This window comes from Alosa alosa, chromosome 9 (assembly GCF_017589495.1).
Source record: "Alosa alosa isolate M-15738 ecotype Scorff River chromosome 9, AALO_Geno_1.1, whole genome shotgun sequence".
Lineage (NCBI taxonomy): Eukaryota > Metazoa > Chordata > Actinopteri > Clupeiformes > Clupeidae > Alosa > Alosa alosa.
In genome coordinates this window covers 17,641,916-17,664,127 of record NC_063197.1, presented here as the reverse complement: position 1 = coordinate 17,664,127, position 22,212 = coordinate 17,641,916, and the positions used below count along the sequence as shown (strand labels likewise).

The 22,212-nt window shown below is 39.8% G+C and overlaps 1 protein-coding gene across 2 annotated transcripts; it reads right to left on the bottom strand.

Annotated features, from left to right (window-relative positions):
• Positions 1-209: 209 nt before the first annotated feature.
• LOC125300585 (volume-regulated anion channel subunit LRRC8D-like) lies at positions 210-21,962 on the bottom strand. 2 transcript variants are annotated; one of them, XM_048252602.1, is made up of 2 exons: positions 21,801-21,962; positions 210-5,270 (listed from the first exon to the last, which is right to left on the bottom strand). In XM_048252602.1, the coding sequence occupies exon 2, from the start codon at positions 5,266-5,268 to the stop codon at positions 2,740-2,742; it is 2,529 nt and encodes an 842-aa protein (XP_048108559.1). In that variant the 5' UTR covers positions 5,269-5,270; positions 21,801-21,962; the 3' UTR covers positions 210-2,739. The 2 variants fall into 2 exon arrangements, with proteins under 2 accessions (XP_048108559.1, XP_048108560.1); XM_048252603.1 differs by lacking the exon at positions 21,801-21,962 and adding an exon at positions 21,030-21,791.
• Between the last annotated feature and the right edge of the window lie 250 nt (positions 21,963-22,212).

Sequence of the window (22,212 nt, the reverse complement as noted above, 5' to 3'; positions counted from 1 at the left end):
TGTCATGTCACACTCCCATTCTCCACGGTCTTGGTATGTCTACTAGACACACTTCACAGCTGGACTCAAAACAAACAGAATCCAATACCCTACTAAGCGCATAAGTCTCATACAACCATACAAGCAGCTGCGTGCAATGCAGGCAACAATCATTTTTTGGAATCTCATTCCACATCAGCAAAACTCATATCAGAATGTATCAGTTGGAATTGATGTTACAACATATGCTTTTATTGATTTAATTTAGGTGTACAACTGAAAGTTAAAACATTGGCTTAGAAATGAATCACTTTACATTATAAAAGAAAGTTAAAAAGAGGCAGCTTAGTTAAAAAAAGTGGAGACATTAACTTAATAAAGGGGAGAAAAAAAAACATACATGATAACAATACTTGAAAATATGCATGTAAATAACAATTTACCAAATATCCTACCTAAGACTATTTTTTGCAACATTCCTCTATATTAAAACATTTTCCAAAATATAAGTATACCTTTTGTTTTAGCATTTCCGAAGGTCAGTTTCATTTCTAACAGACCTCGTAAGGGGAGACACATCTTTAACAAAATGAAATGCAATCACAATGACCTTTTACCTTTGCAGCATTCAGAGGTGGCAGTGTGACAAAAACATCTGTCTATTTAATGTATTATTTAATGTTAAACACTAAAGTGAAACATCCCTTGATTATGGCTTGGCATGCAATACTTTGAGTGAGTACCATTTTCTCCTGTTTTTCATCCAATGCATTTATTTTTTCAGGACAAAGTATAGATGCACCAAATTGTGCCAAGACATGTAGTACAAGAGGGGAGTGTGTGTGTGTGCTGAAAATGATTTAAAATTATTAAATATAGTCGTTCCCTTAACTGTAACATGTTATGACATTGACATTGCTTCAAAGACACCACATAAATATTGTATTTCTACACCCATCCTATGTCTATACCCTCCTGTGGTAGAGGTTTGGAATTAGTCTGTAGTATTTCAGATACAGGAGGACAAGATTGGGGAGAAGATGGATAATAAGGCCAAACAGTTGTATACGTCACTTTAACTGTTAACTAAAAACACACATTCCAATGCTTGGCCTTTGAAAGCAGAGTAAATGGCAACATGGTTTCAGCATGCTGTATAAAGTGTGATTCATAGTTCGAAACAGCCTTAAGGGTGTCAGGTGAGCTGGGAGTTTAAGAAAGATGCTTAATGCATGTTTACTGACTGAGCTCGGGCAGCTGTCATATAAAAGGAGTAAATATCAGGATAGCAAAGGTCCACATACATTGGGGCCCTGTAAGCAGCAAAGACCATGCCATGTTGGTGTAGGAGAGGAGGAAGGGTGGTATCTCCTTTTTCACTTGGTATACAATACAGTATTTACAAATGTGTGCACATCAGTCATTGCTGGTTGATGGTTTATGATGTTGTGCATTTGTCTTCCCTGGTTACATCTGAACGAAATTACAAGATACAATCAATAACTCCACCACAATAGGAACAGTGCGTACTGTAGCAAGGAGCTCAAAAACATAGACTTGATCGCTTAAAATGTTTGGTGGTTTCCATGGCATGTTTACCTTTTGCTATCATGCATAGGACACAAATTTTGATTGAAACAAAAATTTTCAGAATGTAATAAAGTACCTCTAAATTGCTACATGTTTACAGAACTGGTTGAACATGGTCAAGTAATATGGCAGGGAAAAAAGTGATTATGAAAAAAGGCTGCATAAAAAAAAAAGCAGAACAATGGGAAATCCCTGGCACCTACTTGTACTACATCTATTTTTTGTTTGTTTTCACTCATAAATTATTTTTTTCTGTTAAACCACTGAGACAGGGTACCAATGGTATGTCACTGGCAGACGCGCTATTGAAAGCACATTACTTCCCAGTTTCTGAAGGAATGCCTGGTGAGTAGCATTCTATCAGGGTTCATTCTAAAAGCTCAAACACACACCCACATCTTCCTTAAAGTAAAATCAGCCCTGAGCTTAACTTCATACGGATGACATGCTTTCATTAAAACCTGACCAGCAGTAAGGAAAACATTCATTTCTGCTGTGCCCTATGACCTACAGTCCATACTCCATTCACACTGGTAACGTGGCTGGAGACTCGCCGGTAGGGAGGGTAGTTTGTCATCTGTGCACTCATGCACTCAAACTCATCCACTCAGATGCACTCATAACCAAACAGCAAGATTAATCCTGTTCCTGATTAAGGATGCACCAATTCAATACTGACAATTGGTAGCAGACACCAATGCCAGCCTGAAATGTTGGAATGATGTTAGATCAGATCAATATGTTGATGCCAATCACTTGAGAGCTTGTTGTGAGCATGTGTGGCTGCCACAATAATATGTGCTTGGGAGATTCAATGATATTTAAAAAAAAAAAAAAAAAAAACCCATGCCATAGCATATTTTTTGTGAGACAGACAGCCTCCGCAGCACAGCAAAAGTAAACACTAGATTGAGACTTATCAATTGAGCAAGTGACAGTAACATTGTTATTGTCTGTTAATAATATATCATATGATATATTGTCTGCAGAATGTGCGTTCGTTTATGAAAAATGAAATGACTGGAGACTCACTGTCAACCTTTGTCTGAATTCAAGCCCAGGGCGTGCTTTCCTCCCATTTGTTATCTCGGGGCTGGATCATGATTAGTACTGGTTAACACTTAAGACAGTAGAATCAAATTTGTGATTTAGTGGCTAAATGGTGTATCCCTATTCCTGATTAACACTCTCTTTAACCTCCAGGGGAAGTGTGTCAAAGAGATGGTCCTCTATGATGAGGCCACTCTTGCGCAGCAGGTGGCACTGGCCAAGCTGGGCCGGCAGGCGGTCCAAACAGTTTCCCTTGAGCTCCAGGTGAGTCAACTGCATCAGCTGACCCACTTTCTCTGGCAAGGTGGAGATGCAATTGTGACCCAGACATAAAGTCCTTAGCTTGGTGCACTTGAAGAGCTGTTTGGGAACCAATTCCACCTTGTTGCCCGTGATTGCAAAATATTGGAGGTTCTGGAGGAAGCCCACTTCAGGTGGGATTATTGCCACGGTGTTGTGGCTGACGTCCAGGTACCTCAGCTTTAGCAGATTGAACAGAGGGCTGGGTAAAGCATCTAGCTTGTTGTGTGAGAGATAGAGTGACTCAAGATTTTTGACATGGCTTATGGAGAGCGGAATGCTAATAATTTTGTTGTGCCATAGTTTGAGGCAAATTAGCCTCTTAAGGTGCTGAAAGCTAATGATCTCTTCGATGGTGCGGATGTTGTTGGATTTCAAGTCCAGCTCTTGGAGGTTGGTCAAGCTAAAGATAGCATGGGGGATCCTTTCCAGTTCACAATTGTGCAGTTCCAGCTCTGCCAGGTTGATCATCTTTTTCAGACTGTTAAGTACCAAAAGTTTTGTACCATCATTGTGCACCACCAGCTTGATGAGATGTGGCGACAGGTCTGTGATGTTGGTTGGGATTTTGGTGAGGTTGCTTTTGAGATGCAAGATCTTCAGATGCCGCAGATCTCTGAGGGACTCCAAACCAATCATCTTGTTGTTCTCAGAGTTCAAGTTCCCCACCAGGTAGAGTTCCCTCAAACTCTTCAGCAAGTATACCCAGGTCGGGATCTCAGCGACATCTGTGAACTTGACATGAAGGCACCGAAGGTGGTCACGAAGGAAACTGAACGCTGTTTGCTCCACCTTTGCAGGACAATGGTAAAAGTGCAGCTCTTGGAGGTTTATCATCTGTGATACCTTTGCTGTGATCCTTGCTTCAGGGATCAGCTCCAACTTTAGGACCTCCAAGTCAGTGAGGTCAAAGACAGCATCGGGGACTCCCGAGAGCATAAAGAGATGGAGCTCCAGCTTGTCTTGTGTGTTTCGAGTGACATGCTGTCGTAGTTTCTCAAACGTCCACTCGTGGTTAAGGCTTATCTCTCGCAGCTTGTTCTCACTCACCTCTGAGAGAAAGACGCCAAAACGCTTTGAGTATAGCTGGTCATACTGGTCCACCATGTGCAGCAGAAAAGCAAAGTCATTCTTAACATCTGGTATGTCGCTGAAACTGCTCTCTTCCCTAACTTTTTCAAAGGAGTACTCTTTTAGTGGTCGTCGGAACAACCAGAAAAGGGTGTATATGCAAACCATGCCATAGACACATATTAGGGCAATATAGCTTACAAGCAGTTTCCTTAACATGAAAGCCATGTTATGAGTGCAGTGAAATCTTGCATAACCAGTCAAGTGCTTGATATCAGGTATGCACTCGTGTCTGAAATTAATGGAGGCAACAAATGTCATTGTGTAGCAAAGAATTAAAATGAATTTCACTGTTTTGATTATTGTCTGAGCAACATACATCTTGTAGATCATGTCGCTGTCCTCTACATGTGCACGGAACTTCCTCACTTTCTCAAAAAGTGCCTTGGCCTGTTCACCATCTTTCTTATCTAAAATGGTCATACTTGGAAACTCGAAAACAGGCTTTTCAGCAGAGAACTTTACACCAGTCTTAGCAAGCATTGGTGTTGACTGATTTGGACTTCCCTCTTCACTGCTCGTAGAGACATGCTTTGGTAACAATGAAGCTCCAGTCAGTCTCTGCTTGTTTTCCTCAGAGTCCTCACAGGCTGTCTCTGACAAAGCTTTGGTGGTCCAGGGCGACTCAAAACATTTTCCCAGAATTGAGACAAAATGCTCAATTTTCGAGCTGGTCTTTGGATACTTGAACCAGAAGTTGCTGCTAACCATGAGTATAATGGTGTGAATGAGAGCTAGGTATGGGAAATATTTTGAATACCATGGGAGAGCAACATGGTAACACATCTGATTGATGAAAACATACTGCTGGAAGTCCAAGTTCGTTTTGACCCCTGTGGGCTCAGGCTGCCCTACAGCACCTGTGTGCAGGAAGGGGATTTGGTGGACAACGCTATCAGGTTGGTCCTTTGAGGCAAGGGGCGCCGCTGAAAGGGTCACTCTGCTCGTTCCCGCTCCCACTCCTGCTCCCTCTCCCGTCCCCGCCCAGTCGGAGAACTCGTCGGGCCGCGGTGTTGGGGAAGGGTCGGACTCGTCCCAGGACTCCAGGACGGGAAGGCATGCTACTTGGTCTTTGGTTAACTGCATCGTCCCAGCAAAAATTGCCAACATCAGCATGACAATGCCCAGGTAATCCATAAATACGTCCCACCATGGTTTCAGGATTCGGTAGGTCGGCTGGATGTCATTGAGAGAGGCAACTTCTGTGAGGGTAAACATTCCTGCAAAAACAGAGAAAATATATGTCATCGTCAAAACATCGTAATAATGCTCAGGACCAAACTGATTATAAGGACTTAGATACTACAGATCCTTCAAAACAGAAAAAAAATGTTCCATCATGCGTTATATTCAAATTATTAATTAATAGAGGAAGCTTCTTGAACTTTTTTCTTAATCCTCAGAGGAGAGGAAGGAGAAACTAGCCTGTCTTTCTGTTCATCACACCACATGATGTGTTCCCTCTGAAGCTCGTTTAAATCAGTATTCACACAGAACTCTATTCTTCCTGATTAAATTATCCATCACCGCGGGTACAAATATGACCACATGAAAACTGATATCGATCAAGATGTGAAATGAAGCCAAAAATAATGTTTTATGAAGTCTTCCTGGCCTGTCCTGATTGCCATTTCCATTGGCCCGTATTGACTATAGCAGCTCATCTTTCACACTGCGGGGTCTTGCTCAAGAGCACTACAGACGCAAACAAATCAGACAATAGGTGACCTTCTCGCTCTCTGAGAAATAACACCAGCCAGAGAACCAAAGCTAATTCAACCAGTGTAAGAGGAAGATTGGGTGGTGATGACACAATGTCCTGAGTAGGAGTGCATTCCTTTCTAGTATTATACGGAACACTTAGATGGCCCGATAGGAAAAACAAAAACAGGCTAGACTTTGTCTGTATGTGGAATTAAAAAAATATGGAGCATGTGAGAAAGAAACAAATACAAGAAACGCAAAATATTCCAAGAATTTTCCATTTTATGTGTGGTGTATGTGTATGTGTATGGTATAACTGTATGTGACTATGTGTTGTTGAAAAAATAGGATTAAAGTACAGTCACAAGTTAACATTCTAGACCAAACATGTTGATATTGTTCTCATCAAGTCTCAACATACAGATTATACTATGAAGACATGAGAAATATTAGAAAGCTATTTGTCTTGTCTGTTTTGTGAAGCAGTAAACTCATGGCATGCCTGAACTCATCCACCTGGTATCAACAGGGAGTGATATACCACACTGATATTCTGGTGCTTGCTACAGCTTTAACAGCCACATTCCTTTCCTTCATTTTAACAAGGTCTTTCAAGTCGTTGCTTTGTTCTTTCACTTTGCTTATCCCATTTTTCCCTCTCAAACTTCATCCTCATCCTGAAAGGAAAGGTCATTTTAGCTTTGATGTCAACATATCAACTGTAAAGGCCAGTCAAAAGGGGTTTATTTCAGATGTGCCATTGGTCGCTAAATTTGGAATGTCTGGTTCTACAGGAGATCATGATTCTAGTGTGGAATTTAGCAGTGAATTTTGACAGCACTGTGAAAAAACATCTGATCAATGAAACAGAGTGGGAGAGTGGAGACCAGAATGATATGCTTCTCTGTCTACCAAATAATGGGGTTTAAAATCTTAGCAGGAAAAAGCACACACCAATGGTTCCTCTTCTGTAATTTAGCACAATTAACTTAATTATAGATCCACTGAAACATGTTTGGCTGATGATAAACACATCCAAATTGCATTTATTCCTTGATAATGAATATTCCCTTTTAACAGGCTTGGACAAACCTGTCAATATACAGTCTGTTTACAGGTCTTCGAAAGAGTACCATTAAAGGTTGTATCAGCGATAGCGGGGATACGTCACTTCTGTTGTTCAAACAAAACAGAGAGCTACTCCCTCCTCCTCCCTCCCGTGCAATTAAAACTCTCCTTAAAGCGCATCTCGTCGGTTATTGGTTTAAACACTTTATTTTGCCTTTGAGTGGGTTAGTAATTGTTTTTGTGTACAGATCTCGGAGCCTAGGCTGCATACAGAGACACGTTTTTTTGACGGCCTGCTTATGGAGCAGACAGCTAGCGGATTGTTAGGAAAGATTAGATGAATGTGATCATTTATTTTTGGGCCTGAAATCGCTCATACAACCTTTAAGTACATTTATTTACATTTACATTTATTTATCTAGCAGATGCTTATATCCAAATTAAGTAAACGCGTTAGAAGTAACGCGTTACTGTAATCCCATTACTTTTTTCAAATAACGAGTAAAGTAAGGGATTGCAAAAACAGTAATGAGATTACTTTACTTTCCTGCAAGCAGCCTGCGTTACTAAACTGTGATTTTGCCATAGACAGTAATAGAATTTGGGATTTTGCTGTATGGATTTTGCTTTGTGAAACTAATGTTTGTAACTCATGACAATGACGTAGCTGCGCGACATAACAACAGACACACCTGTGCAAGACATGGAGTGCAGGAGAGAGCGCGAACACGGAGCATTTAAATCATTGCAGTTCAGACATTACGAAAAAAACAATAACGCTGTACACTCTGCGTGGGAAGAAAAATGTTGTCTACAGCGAAAAATTCGACCTCAAATCTGAGCAAGCACCTAGCAAGCCGGCACAGGAATGTGAAACTCATTGAGACACCCCCAGATCCCGACATGCTGCAACAGTTGAAAATAGACTCAAGAGGACGTCACCGGTTCCCTGTAGCCTACTGGCCCGTTATAAAAGGAGCCAGGGCATTATAATATTTTGGCTGCATTCACTGTGATTTGCAAAATGGACAAAAATATAATGTGGTCTTTGCCGTTTTGTAATGGGGCTGGTGAGTGTTGAAGTCTTCAATAATTCGTTTCCCTTAAACTAAGCATTTACATGAAGCACTGTAGCCTATGCCATTGAAACACATTCCACTCAGATAGCTATCACTTTTAATTGCAAACTAAAAAAAAATGTCTAGCTAGCTGTTTACACCAACTTAATATAGTCATCATTATTGCTAATATTGTGCTAAATGTGGAGTTTGTGGACTAGCCAATGGCTTATATTTTAATGGAGTTGATTGACTCATAATGAGAGTTGTGTAAATGCTCTTAAAGTGACAGCGCACCATTTATAAATGAGTTAAACTGCATCAAATTAGTAGTATTTCTTAAGAAATATTTTAAACTAAAATGACTGTCATTATTATCATTTAATTAACCCTTTGCAGACGGCCCATTCTAATTTCGGTACCCCAGTACCGATGACGTTCAGTCTAATAACTCTGCCATACCCCAACCAATTTTATCACTGAAAACTTCCTCAAACACGCCACATCATAGGCTTTCTGGCGATATGATTGGTTAAAGGATTTGTGGCGCTTAATTTCTTTTACTCACGTGAAGGAAAAATCAAGAGTTGACGCCTCCTCCACTAGAGAAAAACAGCAGGAAGCACTATGCATCGCTGATCTTGACGTCGTCTAAAGGAGAAACTACTGGATCATCTGAGGTAAAAAACAAGTCTTTTATGTTATTATTACTTGTTATCCATGTTATTACTTCAAAATCGTTTTTTTAAAAGTTATTTTTGCTGGTAATTACACCTTGTATGCATGGCCGTAACATAATCGTGTGTGTTCACTTCAGCTGATGACAGCTGGTATTTTAGCACACCGTAATCTTTAGTAAACTCATCATTTTCAGTCATTTTTGGGGGCTACTATATGTCAACCACGATTACAGACCTACTAAGACTTAAACTTTAACGATTTGTTCTATTTTGAACGATGTTGCTTGCTTGTCATCTGATAGAAAACTAGCTAAGTTAGGTAACGTTAGCATCAGGAGAGGCTGCAACATGTCCTTGACGCCAGTCGAGATAAAGTTCACTCCGTGCTTCATGACTGCCAACTTTATGTCAAGTAGACCTAATCGGTATTTTATTGTCAAATAAACCTTTCATTCCTTCGTAATATGTATAGCACAATTTACAGTTGTTTGTAGCCAAGTTGCTTAGCTTACTTAGATAGAAACATCTGACATGAATGACAACGCGTTAATGTTAGGTTACCGGCGGAAGACTGTGTTGATCACCGATGGTGTAACGTAAAGGATTTTATTCATTGACTGCTGTTTTCATGAATACATGACTGAAGATTTGTTATAAATGTGTTTTAGTATTGTTTAGCTTTTAGGCTGTAAGGTTGGCTGCTACGATTATGAGGTTTTGGGTGGCTAACTATGATGGGAGCTCATACACCCAAGCCTACTCGTCAACACATTATTTTCTAAGGGGTGTTTTTGTCTTTCTACTAACTGCAGTAGCCTATGCACGGTGTGTATGTGTGCATATGCTGTTTAGATGTTTTCTGTCATCTCCTGACTCATGTTAATAAATCAATTTTTTGCTTGTAAGCTGGTATGCTATGTATGGTTTAGCCAAGGCAATAACACTTACTGTAGTGAGCTCTGAGACTAATGTTACCTCTCCAAGCAATATTGGAGTTCTCCAGTGACAATAATACTTTTAGTGAAAAGAGTCATGGTTGGTGGTGATTAAGATTATGTGGAAGTAATGTAAAATAAAACTAAACAACCTATTCACTATCAGACCTGTGATTTGTTATTTTAGATGGAGGGAGAGAAGTACGTGCAACTGGGGTGAAAGCAGCCGACTGCTGATGGCAAATATGACCCCAAGGACCACGATGGCATGGACATGGGACATGGATGGGTAGCTTCTGGATGAAGAAGAAGACAATGATGTGCTACAGGAGGAGAATCTTCCATCATCAGCATCCTCAGCTGGGTAAGCATGTTTGTGTGTGTGTGTGTGCGCGTCCATCTGGGCGCAAGCACATTTCTGGTTGTGATAAGAGTGTTGCTTATAACAATAATGAGAGGGATTATAGTGATAATAGTTTGGTTAGATTTATAATTCAATTTCTATATTTCTTATCTGACAATTTCTTTATTTTGAGTTTGGTCAAGTCCCATGTCAGGTAGAAAGCATACACTTTGCCTATCCTTCCAACACAGACAGAGACACCAACTCCAATAGCATTTACACCCCATCGTCTGCTAGGCTTAGATGGACACACACACACGCATGCACACGCACACACACACACACACACACACACAACCATGCCACAGCTGTGACAATGCACACACCACAGATCTGGTGTGAATGTGGCGTTAGTGTATCACCTTATGTGTGGGGCAAATGATATGGATAATTATATATTGTATCAAATTATATGCTGTATTGTTGTTAAATGTATTGAATTTCTTCTAACGTTTTAATTGTTTATATATATATGTGTGTGAATGTTAGTATGAATTGATGTTTTGTTCACCATGTAAGATTTGTTGATCTTTGTTATACTGTTGTCTTGTCATTCTTGTAGTTCTAATAGTTACTGCATGTTTGTAAACATATGTTTATGTTATTTACCTGAAGTTGTTGTTCCTGGTTATTTAATCACATTGTTTAAGACTTTTCTAAATAAAATGATTTATTTCCCCTTTAAGTAAAACCTAACACATGTGCCAGTGTCTCTATATTCTTGTTTTCATAGTAGAATGAAGCACACGGAGAAGCAGTTACAATCAGCTAGTCTGTCTTTCAGCCTTTATCTGTCCTCCCCACAATTGATTTAGCCTCTTCAGAGTACAGTAAGACATCCCATATTGAGCTTGTTTTGATGGTAAAACAGCTTATTTTTTTACATGACCTATCTGTATTTTTAGGTCAGATGCCAAACCGGGAAATGAAAACATTCTACTCTTTAAAAATTCTACTTGTTACTGTTATGAGTAAATTAATCATAACTTCTGAACCAAAGGTGATAAATTGATTCTGTTTTTTTTCACTGAGGAGAACACAACACTGGCTATTCTTTGCACACTATATCTACAACAGACATCAGGTGAAAATAAAGATTCATCTTGAGAAATTGATATTTTCATGTTTTTTGATATTGAATTTTGAAGGTTTTGTTTAAAAACAATGTGTGTTACCCTCAAACTTATTAACTATGATATGTATCATTTTAAAGGGCTAGTTCTCCTGATTACAATGGTGGGTATATCTTATCTCTGTCATGTAGCATGGCCACACAATAAGCCTTTTTGTCTCACAAGGGCATCAAGTATGAAAAAAAGCGGAATGTTTCGTGGTCGCCTGCAAAGGTCTAATAAATTTATCATAACTTTTGAACAAAAGGTGACACATTGATTCTGTTTTTATCACTGAGTAGAGGACAAAATTGTGAATCTCCCATACACTCTATGTTTTTTCTCTATCTACAATAGAAATTGGGAGAAAATTAGATTTATCTTGACAAACTGATATTTTTGTGTTTTTGGGGGTTGAATTTTAAAGATATTTTTAAAAAATTATGTATGTTCTCCTCAAACCTATTAATTATATTTTATACCATTTGAAAGGGCTATTTCTCCTGATTAGAGTGGTGGGTATATTGTATCTTTGTCATGTAGCATAATCATACAATAAGCCTTTTTGTGCCATAAGGCCATCGAGTATGAAAAAATGGAATGTTCGGCACAGTCTGCAAAGGGTTAATATATATTACAATATCATTTTATTTGTGCTTTGGGCACCAAAATAGCCAGCAGCGGCACTGCACACACACAGTTCAAACATACTCTTCTTTGACATTAGAACAGCCTAAATGTGGCATGCAACAGCATTTTCTGTTTTGGTAAATGCATTACTCCTCTCTGCACTGCAACTGTTAAAAGATGTAAATGTTAATAGAGACTTTGGTTTTAATTATTTTATTGCTGTATTTTATTTACATCTATTGAATGAAGGAGTACACACACCAAAAAGTTAAGCTTGAAACTAATAAACCAAGTTTTAAAAAAGCGTATTCAGGTTGTGTAGCTAGTGTGTTTTTTAAAAGTAACTAAGTAAAGTAATTAGTAAAGTAACTAATTACTTTTGAAAATAAGTAATCAGTAAAGTAACTGGATTACTTTCTTGGATAAGTAATCAGTAATCAGTAACTAATTACTTTTTCCAAGTAACTTGACCAACACTGCCAAAGCCACTTACAAAAAATGAGGAAAAACATTCAAGCTGCAATGCGGAGGAGACCTTGGGTAGAAATGAATACTACATCAATCAATGATAACACCAGGGCATCAGAGTGCAGAAGTTATACTAGTCAAAGCTCCGCATTTTGGACCATATGCAGCAGTTTGTATGGAAGGCCGGTGAGGAGGATGTTGCAGTCGTCAAGGCAAGAGATAACCATAGACTGTACCAACAGCTGGGCGGCGTGTTGGGTTAGGTTCGGCCTGATTAGTTAAATAGTTCAAAGTGGCACAACTGGGCGGCAAAGGGCAACATGAACAACAAAGAAGGTTAGCTTGTCATCAATCATGACACCTACATTTCTTGCTACCTTGGTAGGAGCAAGAGAGAAAGTGTCAATGTTGATGTAGGCTAAGTAATGTCTTTCACTTAAGAGAGAAAAAGAGAGAGGGGGGGAGGAGTAACAGCAGGCGGACAAGAGGGGAATCAGTTAGTCTAGACTCTATTTACATCAATAGCAAATGTTTTTCATGGTGTGCTTCTCCATGGTGGTCCTTATTGAGGCCATCTGCCTGACTGCTCATTAGTTCCCGAAAGCATCTGTTTCTCCCACTCCTGGTCTGCATAGTCCATCACCCCTGTCATGGTCCACCAATATGACAAATTAAAGCCTTGTGGTATGTCGTGCCATAAAAGCAATACAAATTAAACCCTGGAGTATATTTTCGCGATGCAGACACAGGCAGTGGAATCCAAGTCAATCCATGTCTGATCTTTGAACAAGGACTCTTGTGCATGATACACACAAGAGACAGAGCAAGTTAGGTTCCGGAGAGATTTCTGAATCATATGGCTTCATTCAATCCCTCTTCAGCCATCATGGGAGGACAATCAGACAGGGAAAATGATCAATCAGTGCTTTGTGGCCAAGTTCCATCTAATCTAAATGAGCTGATAAACATTACACAATGGTGCATGCTTACAGAATACCTTGAATTTGATTCATTTGGGAGTTCTACAATTTCAATTTAATTTCACTTATAGAGTGCCAAAACATTGCACATGTCTCATGGCGCTTTACAGAGTGTTAAACAATTCCCCCCTGAAGGATCCAGACCAACCCAGGGAGAATGTTGCTAACTCGGCATTTTATAAATGTTACATAATGGTTGTGTGAGAAATAATGGTTGAATGCGGCTAATGAATGAACACTAATGAGGACACATTTGGAAAACAAAGGGTGGAGGGGGAGCAGGAAGATCATAAGAAGGCAGCATCACAACTAAACTGGCTACTGAGGCCTGAAAGCCAAAAATATTCTGATTCTACATTAGTGCAGCAGAGCACACCACTCTCCACACTCCTCTAGAGACTCATTCACACAAGAATCCCAGGTAAGTCCCAGACTCCCAGTACAGAAAAAGGGTTAGACAACTTCTTTGCATTCACACACACTCTCCCGTGAAGATAAAGCAGGTCTCCTCTATGCTCACATACATTATGAGAGCGAACATGCAAGGTCAGGTTGCTATGAACTGTCCTAGCTATCACTGCCCTTACTGAAAGGCTTCATCTTTGCTATCTATCTCTAATCTTTGCTAGATATCTCTTAACCAGTTGCAGTCTTGCTAGTGTTTATGAACTGGCCAAGCAGCAAAGCTGCATGAGCATCCTTTCAACCCATTCCTTATGTGTTGTGTTTTAAACACTGTAATCTAAGCTCTGGTTTTCATGGTGTATTCATAAGTTTCAAACCAGGTAACAATGCAAACTAACAAGCAGTTAGCATAATAACTATGGGTACATTCCGACTTGGCTTCTTTTTCTGACAAGAGAAGTTGTGGAGACCGCTTTTTCAGTTTTTAAAAAATCTGCCATCATTTTTGTTCCTTAAAGCAGCCTGAAGCGTCTTTTTGAGATATGCAAAGTATCCGCTTGTGATTGGTCAGCTGTCAAAAATAGTGTGACAGGGCGTTTTTCCGCTAGATGTTGAACATTTCTTAACTATAAAAACAGCTCTGGGCCAAGTTTCCCGGTAACGACGGAGACACGCTCTTAAGAGGGTTTTCTACGATTCATCTTACGATCGTTCGTTTGGTTTTTTCGACTGTTTCCCGAACATGCTCGTAGCGTGAACTCGCGTGCACTGCTCTTAAAGGAATTATCAGGAGTAAAATGCACTTTAGATCGATTTACGGATGATTGGGAGTACATACGTTGAGTTGACATCCAAATCATGTCATTCGGATGCATTTTGAAAAAGTTCAATGTTACCGTTTTTAGTCAAAGCTCGTTAGCGTGGAAGTGAGAAGGGCATATTATTTTGCCGCTACAAAACGCTATTTTTATACCTCTTCTACAGTTCCAAACAACATTGCACTTACGTGGTAGTGAGTAGAGGGTCCCTAAAGCCAAACCGAAGTATCCCGAGGTCTTTATGTGGTCGGATAGAGAGTCCAAAATGAATTTCATCAAGCCAGTACCTTTCCGGAAATGTTGCCATCTTTGCTGCCACCTTTAGGGGAAAGTCCGTAGCTAACGAGCTAAACTTCCACGCTAACGAGCTTTGACTAAAAACGGTAACATCGAACTTTCTCAAAACACATCCGAATCACATGATTTGGATGTCAACTCAACGTATGTACTCCCAATCATCCGTAAATCGATCTAAAGTGCATTTTACTCCGGATAATTCCTTTAAGACGTTCTTAAGGGGAGCTGTCCACGTTAATAGTTCTGAAATATCCTCTGATTTGATGGTGATGTCAGGTGACTGCACGTCACAGTTATAGGCCTACTGTTTAAGCTTCGGATCTACACATTAATTCACATCAATACGAAAATAGAAACACTTTGACATCTGCATGTAAGCATCCCAAGTAGGTTATATACCACACAGAGACATACATAATTGTAATTATTTTAAGATTAGATTGTTACACCATGCAATCATTTTTCGCGGTGTCACTTAAGAACACGTTTGAAGATAAGAAAGAAGTCGAGTAAGAAAGAGAGGAAATGTGTAGGCTTAGATTTTTAAGCAGTAGGCTACAGACTAAACCACATGTTGCGTTCTCTGCTTTTTACCTCATAGGCCTAATAAAATATAGCCTTCACTTAGCAAAGATAATGTCAAACTATTCTGGCAACATCTCGTTTTATAACTTGATTGCATTTTTGTCCGCTTTTCATCACATTAGTATGACCATTAAATGTAGGCTATTTTGCACGCTAAAATCTGATTCATCACAGGTAGGCTAAACACAATAAAGAATGGAAACGTAAATTGGATTATGTATTCTAAGTTGTAATTCCTCTGTATGTCCTGTTGGTGACCTCAGTGAGAAGTACTGTTAAGACGCTCTTAGCGGTAATCTAGTACTCTGGAGAACTCGTGAGATCTACGAAGTGTTTTCAATGACGCTCTTAAGCTACAATGGTTTCAGGAAACAGTCGGCAAATCTTAAGACGTTCGTAAGAGGGACTTTACGACGCTCTTAGGCTTAAGATGCTTTCGGGGAACTGGGCCCTGAGCTGCAGAAAAAGACAATCACATTTTTTTTTTTTTTTTTAAAGAAGCCTTATTTGAAAACACGGTCTACTCCATAGGATTATAATATAAAACGGACGCTGGCAACAGAAAAAAATTACGCCTGCACATACCATAACACGTTAGCCATTAATACATACAGGGCTCCCACTCTAAGGGAAATGTAAAATTCCATGACTTTTCCGTGACAAAAAAAAAATTGATTGTAAATTTCCATGACCTACTATATAATGAAGGGTACAATATACCGACCAAAGATTTCAGAACAGTCACATAGCGTTCAAGAATGTTTTACTTTTTAGAGCGGGAGATGAATAAATGGGCATATAAACAAAGTTCAACTAACCACAACTACCAAACAAGCAGTAAAGCTAATTACCAGATATACACCAATTCTGAGTGGAAACATATTTGTATTTTAACAAGTAAATTTTAAACTGCTACAACTAAATTTCCTGATATTCTATGACTTTGCCCCCAAAATGATAAAATTCCCTGACTTTCCATGTCTGGAATAGCCTAACTTTCCAAAATGATGATATTCCAGAAATTCCATGACCCATGGGAACCCTGTAACTATCGTATGTATCAATGCTCAATAAGATCTGTATTCAGCGTCATTCTCACTGAATAGGTGATTTATTCTTGGTAAATCCTTAATAACCAATTAATTGGTCTTGATCTAAGGTTATTGATATATAGTATGGATCAAAATAGATATCAATAACTTTATAGCCTTCATGCTATATACTAGTAACCTTGTATCAAGACCAACTAGTTGCTTGTTTAGGATTTATCACCAATTAATGACCTATTGATTAAGAAGAAGAAATGGTTTAATAAAGATCCTAAATGTGCAATTATGCTTACAGACGTTGTTGAGCACTAATACATACACATATTAGTACATATGCATAAATTGTTAACATGTGTTCCCTAAACTGAAGTGTTCAACTAGGTTAATGTTCAGTGAACAGCAACCAAGAAATGTGCCATGATCACAACCACTTGCGGCTACACAAAGACATTAAATAATTCTGAGAGAAATTTTTGTTTATGATCAACCCCCTTTCCCCTTGCCATTCTCAAACCAATTGGCTGGTTTTCACACTACAGCATGTGAGCAGAAACCTCTGTATTTTACTAAGTCGAAGGTGGAGTGATTGCCGATTCAATCTTGCTGGTCAACTTCATTCACACATTCGATCCTATTGTTAATTGTTGTTGCTATTGTTATTGTTCGGTTTACAAAAATGATTCATGCCATGGTGACCCAAATTGACCAACCAATTCTAATGAAATAGTTTAAAATAAGTTTACATGACATGTACATGTCACCTCAACATCCCTGTGTTAGGCCTACAGGCTAAGGCATGCACTGAGAGAAGGCATTCGGATGTTGCAATTAATATTGTAGTGTCAATGCTTTTAGAAGATAAATTGCAACGCTGCTGCTTCTTGAGATTGTGCCACAGTATTCAGATGCCCTCATTGTGATTGGGAACATGTCATTTGGAACTACTGATATGTGCATGTTCAAAACCTATCACACTCATGGTGGGAGCAAAGCATGGTTCATCTCATAACATAAGATACAACCCAGCTCCAAAATGTTACTGGTTTCTAAGCATAAATAACATTACGAAAACCCATGTGAACACGTTTGGCAACACTGATAGCTGCTTGATTATATCTTTCTTGTTTAGGCTTATGGGAACACAATGAAGTGGTGGCACAAGGGACCCCATGATCACTTGCCTTCCTGGTTCAGAAGCTACTAAGGAGCTTCTCATTCATCTTACATGATTATGTTGGATACATTCATTGCTGTGGCAAAATATGTTTAACATAAAAGTTGGGATGAGAGTAACAAAAAATGCTGGAAAAGTTGTTTAATGATAAAAGAAAACAAAAGGAAGAATGTTCGTCAACTAATTAGGGTAATTGGCAACACTATTAGGTTTGAAACTGCACTGCTTTGCAGCTTACGCGGCCGCAAAAGCAACCCACATCTCCCTCTTTACTTGTCGGTAGCCTACGTTGTCCAAAAACAAATAAATAAATAATAATTTCATACCTCTCCTTGCTTTCATTGTAGACTATGTGTGCAACTTTACCAAACATTATAGAGGTAAACCCCCTCTCCTTGCCCCGCTCTCTCTCGCGCTCCCTCCCTCTCACTCTCCCTCCCTCTCCTGCTCAATGAACACGCGCGACTTAAATAAAACATTCACAATCGTGAAAGCAAGGTAGCAATTAATCGGGAATTTCGGTCTAGACTTGCACCATTGACAAGGTATATGACAGTTTGAAAACTCGCCAACCAATCAAATCGTCCGGGCGGGCTTTATACAATGTTGGACAGATGAGCAACGGTGCCTATTTATTCACGTAACCTGAGCGCTCGTCAGTTGATTTTGTTTACAACAAAAAGCTTGTTTGCTAAAGAAGCTATACGTTTAGATGTTGCTATTGTGTCTGTTGTAAAACGTTTAAAAACAAACAGAAAACAGCAATTAAGGCATTTGTCGAGAAGAAAGATGTTTTGGCTGTTTGGCCTATTTCGTTGCTCCAATTGGTTAGGTCTTTTCAAATTGTGTGTAGAGGCATTTTTCCCCTGTATCAGTTGACATACTCCCCACAATCGTGTCTCAATGGTGCAGTATCAGACTAACATTCTGAATAGCATTGAATATGGCTACGTCAGGCTAGTATAGCTAACCTTACATGATTCAATCACATACACTGAAATATTTAATTGGAATGACTATGAAGATAATAAGGTTGTGTTTCATACGAAACTACACTGGTTCTAATAGTAAGATAGTATGGTTTGATAAATTGGACAGCCCTGACTTTCCCTTTTTTACAGTGTATGCCATATCCTGAAGCTTCTCTAGCATGAGCACTCATTAATATTGATGGTAACTCTCTGATCAGTATCCTAGGCCGTCTGGGGGCCCATATCACTAGACCTCTCAGTGAGTGGAGTGACCTATCAGCATTACTGCTGTGTAATGACAGTGTGACAGGAAGGAAGACTGACAGGGAAAATGGGCCAGACAGAAAGAAAGAAACAGCATGATTTCAAAGAACACTTATATCTACTGTTAATTTGTGGTAAAACTTCCCTGTATAAAACCACTCTAGACAGAGAACTAATGTGCTTAAAGTTCTGTTTCTGCTTACTCCAAAGACTTTAGTCTTTGAGTATCTTCCATGCCATAAAAGCAGTACAACAATTTGAATGTGAAACTCACTTACGTCAGGCCCTTTGAAAGGTCTGATGCACTCACTGCACATGCAGACATGGGATCTACATCAGACACATGAAGTCAGCACTGCTTACAATTAATCGTGTGAGGGCTCATGCCATTCTTTCCAGACTGGGGGGTTGTTGACAACGACAGCAGTGACAGAAGTAACACACCCAGTGATTCTGAGAAACAAAGTGTGAGAGTGTGAAAGGACCTGTGTGTGTGTATGTGTGTGTGTGTGTATGTGTGTCTTAGTGCGTTCATTTACACTGTTTACTTTGAAGTAACTTATGTCTACCCTTCCATTTGAGGTGTGTAGTCACAACTACATGTGGAAATCATTAACATGCCAAAGGAAAGAAGGAAGTTTTCTGCTGAAACAGCCACTAATCAGCAATGGTTTCTACACAACACACTCTCACACTGCATGCAGAGTTGTATGGGTATTTGGGCTAGGTCATTTGCACTAGCCCAAATAGGCTCAAACAAGGGCTTAAATCCACAAAATCAACATGACAATAGATGTTACAGGACCTGTATGACCCCTCTGTCACACCCCCGTTGACTCGCTGAAACAACGCTATTTTCCACAGCTGACTCACTCAACTAACTCAGTGTGTACCACAATGATGACAATCCACATACCCAAGATACCCTGGGGCAAATTAACTTTCCAGGTTTTTTTTCCCCCATGTGCCCAGAATCTCCTCTCTTATTCGTTTATTCCAAGGAGATTGTTACACAGTAATGCAAAGTATACAAAAAATAATTAAACTGGCCAGCGACTGAGCATGATTCATAAAGTGAATAGGACAAAATAAGTACACCTACACCCATACCTCTGAGTTACAATTGAAACTGAATGCATGTTATATCTGAAGATGTAGTGTGAGGAATTAACATGCACACAAGGAATGGACACAGACAACTATGCATCATATCCATTAGTGTACACCATGGACCAGTGTGAAACAACAGACCACACCCTGTCTGTGGGGTTCAGAAACCAATTTTACAATCACGCTGGTAACACAATACCACCAACACACTAAACCAATTGCGTTCATGGGTAACCTCATTCAACCTCAATCTGGTTATTTTTTTTCTTACAAAGTAGGTCACAAGCAGAAGAGCAATGCAAAAACACTCTCATTTGTCAGTGGTCAAACAGCATGACTAAACTGACATTGCAAGCAACCAATGGGAGTTCTGTGTGCACCCAGGCAGATTGTATTGACACTGGGACCACCATATGTCTCTTAATAGTTGGTGTAGCCTACAGTAACCTACATGGTGCCTGACTGCAATTGGTCACAGCTTCCATAAGATATAGCCTACCCGAATGCTAAACAGCAATCTGAAATATTGTTGCCAATAAGGTAGCCTCACAGAGGGTCCCAATAATAAAGTTTGTCTAAAACATGCAAATACTCAAATAGTATGTTAATAAGTGTATTCAATGGTATTCTAATGGACCACATATGTCTACAATGACAGTGGCCACCTATGGAGGGAGGAGACAAAGTAAAGAGAATATTTATATGTAAATAAATTCCATATTTCATACAGGCTTTCGTTGCCTATTGTAAAACAGTTCATCTGACACTGTTTAGGGTAGGCCTACATTTTAAAATAAAATGGATGACGGCTAATATGTTCTAACAAAATGTGAACACATCCACAGTAGCATACGGCCTAAACTTCATAGAGCAGGCTAGCCGACTAGACACATAAGCGTATTACAAACATACACACCACTTCATTGACATCTCTTGAAATGTAGTCACACAGAGAAAGAACAATGGAATTCTCTGTCAGATACAAAGAGCCGGGTTGCAGTAACCAAGTTTCTTTGTACTGCGACCACCTACGATCAAAGTGCCGAAGCCATTACAAATAGCCCAAATAGTTACTGTGTTGCATTCAAGTCCAGCGTGGAGACTGCATGGCAGTTGTAAAACGAGCACAAACTCAGCAACAGCCAGCGCTAGCTCTGCTGCTGTACGGATCAGTAGAATAGCCCACCTATGAGTCAAAATCACACCACAAAAGATCGCACATTCTCGCAGATCTGTGACATAAAACAACATAACGTTAGCCTACTTACTGTGTTGTTAGTCGGCATCTACATAGACATCATGAACTGCTACCACCACCTTCACCATATAACGGTACAGAATACGGTTTGGTGCACGGAGGTTACATGAAATGTCCAGCAGCTGTAGCCTATGTAGGTTGATTATGTGGACATCACTGTTAACACAGGTTCTCTTCAAGATCCACTCCGCGATTCGGGAGCCGTTAATTTTGGTCCGTGTTTCAGGCTGCTACGGTAGAAAGCATCAGCGCCATTGTGGTCCAGCACCGTGTTTACAGTGCGCGTGGAAGAAAGTAGGCTCGAGCCGTTGTGACACAGCATTTCTATGGGCCAGTTCTACCATTAGTACAATATCAACTGTTAATTAAAACCTCATCCACACCATTCGCGTGCTTCATCGGTCAAAAGAAATCCGGCGTGTGCTATTTACATCCGCCTTCGTGTCTCCAAGTTTTCCTCCTCTGCAGTCGAGGAGCCAACTGGAAATTATCTACCGGTAGATTCACCAGTCGAGAGAAATATAGCTAGAACAGCAAGTGAAGAGCAAATGTTCTACTATTTTAAGTGTCGATCGTCGTCTTGTTACGTCGTAGGCTAAGCGTACCATCTTTTGCCCCATTTTACTGAGACATGCGTCTTGTAGGCTACTGTAGTGCTGTGCGCCCGTTACAGCTAACCAGTCTGCACCAGTTTTCCTAACAGTTTGCCAGCTGCGCCTCGTTCACGCACTGCATATGATGGACATGAAATATAATAGGAAATATAACTAAATCACCATACCTTAATCTAGAAGGGTAATGCTCCAGTCAAATTTATTAGTGTAGCCTAACCATCGTCTTTGATTTCCTTATTCCGAGTGAAGATATCCGAAACTACAGTTTATTGTAGGTAACAGGAAGTAGCAGAGGGCGGCACTGAAGTTTCTTAAAAGTGAGAGACGCGTTTGTACCTGCAGGATCGAGGAGGTCAGTGTCAGTGAGGAAACCATGTCTGGTTGGCTACATTGCATAGTAATGTGGGTGTTGCCATGACCCATCGCCTTAAGAAAGTCAGACGGTCTATTAATGTATCACAGAATGAACTTTGCCTTTGGCAATAAATAGCTAGTTCAGCTGGAAAACAGCCCCGATCGTGTTCAGGCTACGGTTGAAGTAGCCTAAGCAGTTTAATTACCCTAGGCTACTTTGGTCAA